Consider the following 7,099-nt stretch of genomic DNA (forward strand, 5'->3'; position numbering starts at 1 on the left):
CTCAAGATCACCATGTTCAAGCCAATCATGGTATACTCCACCCACCTCCTTTCAGACCTTCTGAATCATTCTTCTCCCTCCTTGGGCCCTCATGAGTCCAAGTCTTTAACTTACTGTTTCTAGAAAACCCTCAGAATACCTTGGCCTCCCGTCCTGCCCTAAACTCTGCAACCCTCCTTCCTGTTGCCCTCTCCTCTGGTACCTCCTCTAACTTGTGCCCAGAGGCTGTGGAGGCCTTATGCTCATCCTGGTCTGGTCTCCTAGACCAAGCACTCAGAACCCCCAGCTCACCCTGTTTGTTGATGGAAGTTCTCTTATAGACAAATCAGGAAACCACCTGGTGGCATATGCAGTTGTCACTTCCACTAAAACAGTTGAGTGACCTGCCTGCCAATGGGAACCTCCTCACAAAAGGCAGAAATAATCACCTTGACTAGAGTGCTCCACATAGCCAAAGGTCAATGGGATAATACCTATACTGACTCTAAACATGCCTTTTTAATAGCCCATACCCATTCTCTGCTCTGGAAGGAAAGGGGTTTTCTCACTACCAAGGGCACTCCCATACTTAATGGACCCCTTATAGCTAAGCTCCTGGAGGCTCTCCAGCTCCCTGTGGAAGTAGCCATAATTCGCTGCCAGGACACCAGTCCTCCAAGGACCCAGTGGCCTTTGGCAATGCCCATGCTGACTCAGTAGCCCCAGGGACTGACCTCTAGCTCCTCTGGAGCAACAGAACATATTTTGATTTTTACTCCCTCCTGTCAACCTTGTTATGAACAAGAAGAGAGGATTGAACTCATGAAAAAAGAGGCCACATAAACAAAGGATGGATGTTTCTAATTAAATAACCACCTCATCCTTCCTCAGGATCAGGCATTGTTTATCATTTTAGACACCCACCAGACATTACACATAAGTCCCAAAGCTTTTTTTTTTCATTTCTTAAGAGTGCCTCTTTGACCCCACCCATCTCTGAGTTTTCATTTCACTGGTTCACTCCTATGTATGCCAAGGCCAATACACAGGGAGTTCTCCATATACATCAGCCTGTGAACCAACTTTGTGGACATCAACCAGGCAAGGACTGGCAGGTTGATTTCACTCACATGCCTACTCATGAAATACTCCATCACCTCTTTACTCTTGTTGGCATTTTTACAGGATGGGCAGAAGCATTTTCCACCTTCAGGGAAACAGCAGATATGGTGGTTCAGGTACTCCTGGATTACATCATTCCTTGGTTTGGTGTTCCACAGATCATCCAAACAGGTAACAGATCAGCCTTCTCTTCCAAGGTTATGGAGATCATGTCAGAAGCACTCAACATTTTCTGGAAGCCCCACATTACCACAATCCTCAGGAAAGGTGGAGAGGGCCAGCAAACTAATTCAGCAACAGCGAATAAAGCTCTCCATTGAGCTCAGGTTGTCCTCCAGGTCCTCCTTTCTTCCCATTTCCCTTACCCACCTCCAGGCCACCTCACATTCTCCTACAGGCCTACGTCCTTTCAAATTCCTTTATAGAAGACTCTTCCTCCTCATTCACCACCTCCCTACCCAAACTCCTCCACTGGCTGGGTACCTTCCCTACCTCTCCCTTCTGAGGTCCCTTCTCTACTTACATGCTGACAGCTTTCTCCCTGCCCCCATGTCAATGGACCCAACTGCCCATAAGCCTGCCCTGCTCTCCCTCAGCTAGTTCCTAAGTTTCTCAAGTCCTAGTGGACAGGACCCTACCTGATCTTTACAACACCCTCAGCTGCAAATTTCCTGGGACATCCATGCTGGTACTAACTCTCCAGGCTCAAGTGGGCACTTATTCAAGATATTTGGTCTGTTCAGCAACTGGGACCACTCTCTAGTTTAACCAGATGTCACAATTGAAAGGCCTATGTGCTCTTTTTCATGGCACATCTGTCTTTGTCAGTACAAGTAGGACAGGTGATAATAATCTGTTTTTTTTTTTTCTCCTAGCAATTTGCCTTTTCTTCTTCCTCAAGAAACAAATGCCTGAAGTCTCCAGGATGGCAGTTAACTGGATGCCTCTCCTCTCACAACTCCTGTTGAGTGTGATCTCACCAACTCCTGACTCCCACTCCACATATCATCCCATGCCTGTGGGAAGCAGCTAGACATGAACCAAGGGTCTGTATACCCAAAGAGGCTGGGATGTTCTGATGGCAGCTCTATCCTAAGCCCCTACCCCATCTCTCTCCAAACCCTGCTGCTGCTCAGAAAGCCTGCCAAATGATAAACCCTCCCCCACAGATGTTCAAGGCCACTCCCATAGGGTAGTTAAACTGCCCCCAGAAAACAGACATGTGGTTTTCTGGTCTATATTTCCCATCTCCTCTCTGGTGTGGGGGGTGTCTGGAAAATTACCTGGGAGTGTTTTATCCATTAAACCTGAGCTTTTACTAATTTTGTTTGATACAGTCTGATTTGTATTGCTATGTTGGCAATTATTATTAGGGTACAGAAACTTTTCAATGACAGCACTAATTTGAGTGTAGGAAGTCCTGTCCCAGATGACTAAAATTCAAGGCCTTAGAATTTGTGATAAGGCCAAATCCTTCCATTGCTCCCATGATGTCCTCTGTCCAACTGTCTCATTTTAGTCATTATTGACTTAACAAAATGTTGGCCTTTGTAAATGTTTGTGAAATGAAAATTAAAATAGCTTAATATTAAATGCTCTTCTCATCAATTAGAATCTACTTTTCAGTGCAAATTGTATGGTGATGTAGCGGGGGTTTTGTTTTAGTTTGGTTTTTGGTTTTTGAGACAGGGTTTCGCTTCAGTTTAGAGCCTGTACTGGAACTAGCTCTTGTAGCCCAGGCTGGGCTCAAACTCACAGAGATCCGCCTGCCTCTGCCTCCTGAGTGCTGGGATTAAAGGCGTGCACCACCACTGCCCTGCATGACGTAGTGTTTTTTATGGATCCCATCTTACTTGAGGGATCATTCATAGTGTTGACAGAATGTGCACCAAGCACTTGATTTTCAAAGTGACTCATCAAACCTGGAAAGAGATTCTAGAGCACCTTTGCTCTCTGCCTAAATGGAGATTTGTGTTCCATTTGCCCACTGCCCCAGTCACTTACAAGCGTTTGTCATTATGGATTTAAAGTGTGCATTCCCCAAATTAAAGTGGTGAAACAACACTCTGAAATGTGAGGGGAATGTAATGATGGGCTTTAGAAGTAATTGTTTCAATAGTGTTATGACAGAGAGTCTCCATCTTATAAGAAATTTATTTCATAAAATGTATTTTATGTATTTCTTTTCCTTCAACTCCTTCCTACCTCATTACCCACCCGACTTCATGTTCTTTCTGTCTCTCTCTAAAAATAGAGAAAAGAAACAAAGAAAATAAAAATACCCAAACAAAATGAAAAAAAACCTCCCCTCCCCCCACTCATCATTTTATGATGGCCAGCTACTCTGGGCATGAGGCCTGCTTGGAGAATGGTTGATAAACCTAGTGATACTCCATTGAAGAAAATGGGTTTTCTCTTTCCTAGTAGGAATCAATTGCAAATAGCTTTTTGATTAAGGGCATAACCCATGTCCACTTCACTCTGTGATAGGAACCCATCTGACTTGAGCCTGTATGAGTCTTAACACATGCTGCCACAATCTCTGAGTTCATATGTGCAATTCATTCCAGTTGTGTCTGGAAGACAGTTTCCTTGGAGTCAACTATCACATCTGGATTTTACCATCTTTTTGCTTACTCTTTCACATGGATGCCTGAGTTTTTAGGGGAGGGGTTTGATGGAGACATCCCATTTAGCATTTAGTGAGAAAGAGCCCCCCATTTTTATGTTAGTTACACTAAAACTGGAAAAGTAGATTTTTTTCCTCACTTTCTTTTATGCTTTGCTACTTCTCCTCCTCTTTTTTCTTACTTCTCCTCTACCTGACTGACTCCTTTCCTCCTTCTATCTTTATCTCATTCTTCCTTCTTCCCTTTCCTCACGTATCCTTTACCTTTGTCCATCCCTTACTGTCCTGACCTTTTCCTCCCTCAAAGTTTTTTTTCTTTTTCTTTCTTTTTTTTTTTTTAGATTTAGTTATTTATACAGTATCCTGCCTGTAGGCCAGAAGAGGACACCAGATCTCATTATAGGTGGTTTCGAGCCACGACATGGTTGCTGGGAATTGAACTCAGGACTTCTGGAAGAGTAGTCAGTGCTCTTAAGCACGGAGCCATCTCTCCAGTCCCCCTCCCTCAAAGTTTTAAATAAGGATAGAATTATTAGGAACTGTCACCTTGATCTTACAGTTTTCAGCATCCGGAACTGTAAAAATTAAGGTAATATATCACCATTCCACCCCATTCCCCAGTGTTTGTTTTCTCTAAACTGTTAGCATAGACTTACAGGATTTGCCCCATAAACTGTAAGGTATACCCTCTAAGATAATGGCATTTATTCATTACTTTTAAAGTTGAGTTAGCCGATCATCTTCATGACCAATGAATGAAAATTGCATCCATTTTCCAAGTTTTGGGAGTTTGAATTTTCCACATGACTTGTTCAATAAATTTCAAATTGACTGCTCTCATAAGAAAAACAACCATCCTTATTCCTTTTTTTTTTTCTTTACCTTAAGTCACAAAGGGGAAATTCAGTACTATTGGCAAAACTGCAGAAATTGGCTTACAATTTTTAAAATTAAAGGCTGGAATATTGTATTACCTTTAAATACTTTCACATGGACTTCTAAAGATAATATATTTAACATCGATTTCTTTAGTATCAGTAAATAAACACAAAGTCTAATTCATAAACATTTGACTTTATCTACCATTTTTACAAACCATTAAAAGTATTGCATTGCATTTGTTACATTTAACTTTACCAAACTATATAATGAAAGCAATTAAAGGAAACTAGGCCTGGCCGTGTTTTAATCCTCTGCTATTCCCATTTCAGTGACCTATTAACTCTAAGATTCTTTCACATTTTCAAGAAAACTTTTTTCATGCTTTATGTCCTTATCTGAATGACTGGAAAACTTCAAACATCAAAAGGGATGGAAGAACTTGCCGGTAATTTTACTGGGGAATCTCCACTAGCAGAGTCAGTGGTATTAGAACCGCCTTCATCTTGGGCTTCTGCTCGTTCTTGCTCATCTTTCAAAGACTTGAAGTAGGTGTCAGCGATGGCACTAGGTGTTGTTTGGTTTATCTTGGCCAAAAATTCCAGGACTTTTATATTGTTTATTTCAGCATAGGCTTGGGGACCCCACAGGAACTCATAGCGTGGAGGATCACTGTTGGCCACCTGCCGGTACTCCAGGTACTTCAGCTTCACAAAATACTGGGTCATGAGCTTCCGGGGCTCACCAAAGATGCGGTGTTTCTTCCCTGGATAGATCTGCCTCTTCTTCAGGATTTTCCATATGTCTTCTTCACTGGCACAATTGCCACTAACGAAGATGATACTCAGGACACTCATCAGGAAACCAGTCTTGGGTAAGCCTTTGCCAGCACGAATCCTCCCATTGTTGGGGAGCTTCAGCTTGCTGATGAGGTTGTATGAGGGCTCACTGGAGTTGACTTCCCTCACTTCCATTGCAAAGGCTTCCTCAAGCTTCTCGGAGGCTTTCCTGAAGATCTCAGGGAAGTCATTTTCATACTTCTTGGTGATAACCTTCAGCATTTCTTCCTTGGTACTAGGCTGCTTCATATAGAAGTTGTGGAGCAGGCACTGTAAGAGCGCCACCACCTTTTTGGCTATCAGATCTTGGTGCAGGCTGCTGGTGCAGGGATTGACCTCAAAAGGGCATTCTTCTTCTTCATATGTATCACTTTCCTCACAGAAACTTTCATCTGATTCAGAGGAAGAAATACTCAGAGCAGTTGAGGCAGATGGTGCTGCTTTTTGAGGAGACTTTAGAGTGCTTGAAGACTCAGCCCCAAGCTGGCTCTGGGAGGCAGCTGAGGACTCTTCTGCTGCCTCCAGGGTTTCCTCTGCTGTTTCCTGAGCACCTCTGCAAGCCTGAGCCTCACCTCGGGCCTGGGAGCGTTTCTCTCGGGCATGGAGCTTACTCTTCTGACCACGAGGCATGATGACTCTGGCTAAGGACAAGAACAGAATATGTTAGAAGGGTTCTGGTGATGAAAGCAGCTGTAAGAAACAGAAGAAGACGATATGAACACTTTAATCAGAGAGCGAAAACCTTGTTTGAAACTAAGGCTGCCTCTGCAGGTTTCTTTGAGTGCAGTGCTTTTGGAATTCAACATGCTACTGTTATACAAAGCTCATTTCCCGAGTAAGAAGGGAGAAACAGTTTTTAGACTGGGACTCTCTGTCTTGCCTCTTGTTCTGGGCTAATGAGCAGGGGTGGCAGTGGAGGACTTCTCTTTTGAGACCCAGGAACCTCTCTCAGTTCCTCTCAGTTCATATTACCAGTTGTATAGGGTTAGGCCTTTCTTTTCCTACTCTGAATCTGCCATTTTTGTGCAATTCTAGTGTCTGTTTAGACAATATTCTTCTTGTTGGCTACCTGAAACAACCAGAAGGCCTTTTAGTGTGGATTTAGTCCATCCTCCTTACAAGAAAAAAAACAACTGTCACTACTATTAGTAGTTTACTCCTGAAACTTCTACCATCACAACTACCCAGTCAATTCAGACTGTCATTAATGGAGGACTTACATAGGTCCTTCTGCATCCTTGCCTTGATTTCTGGCCATACATAATATTCTTCTCTATGCCGATTTGAGGTCTCTCTACCCACACTGAGTTCCTCATATCCCCACGTAGAAACAGACCAATAGATTTTCATGGAGACACTCAGGATTGAGGCCAGGGATATGGATCAAGCCTCCTGATTCACCTAGGGTGGCTAATTCCTTCAGAACTCACTCAATGCTCTGCCTTTTAATTTCCTATGGAACATGCTACTCCTTTTGCTTAATGGAAGCAGGTTTACCTTGACAGGTATTTGAGAGTCTCAGCTACATGTAAGTCATCTTCACTGCTATCTCCACTCTCAGTAAGTTTCCTTACGTTTTCTCTTACCATGGGCTTTTCCTGCCTCTGTTCCCTGGCTTTCTTTAGTGTCTCATTCCAGAGACTATAGAAGC

General features: G+C 43.1%; 1 protein-coding gene across 1 annotated transcript; it reads right to left on the bottom strand.

Moving 5' to 3' along the window:
- Window positions 1–5,025: 5,025 nt before the first annotated feature.
- On the bottom strand, window positions 5,026–6,078 carry LOC130868421 (melanoma-associated antigen B5-like). The gene has a single exon (XM_057760649.1). It carries the CDS (start codon window positions 6,076–6,078, stop codon window positions 5,026–5,028), a length of 1,053 nt encoding a protein of 350 aa, XP_057616632.1.
- Between the last annotated feature and the right edge of the window lie 1,021 nt (window positions 6,079–7,099).

The sequence above is a fragment of the Chionomys nivalis genome, chromosome X (assembly GCF_950005125.1).
Source record: "Chionomys nivalis chromosome X, mChiNiv1.1, whole genome shotgun sequence".
NCBI classification, from domain to species: Eukaryota; Metazoa; Chordata; class Mammalia; order Rodentia; family Cricetidae; genus Chionomys; species Chionomys nivalis.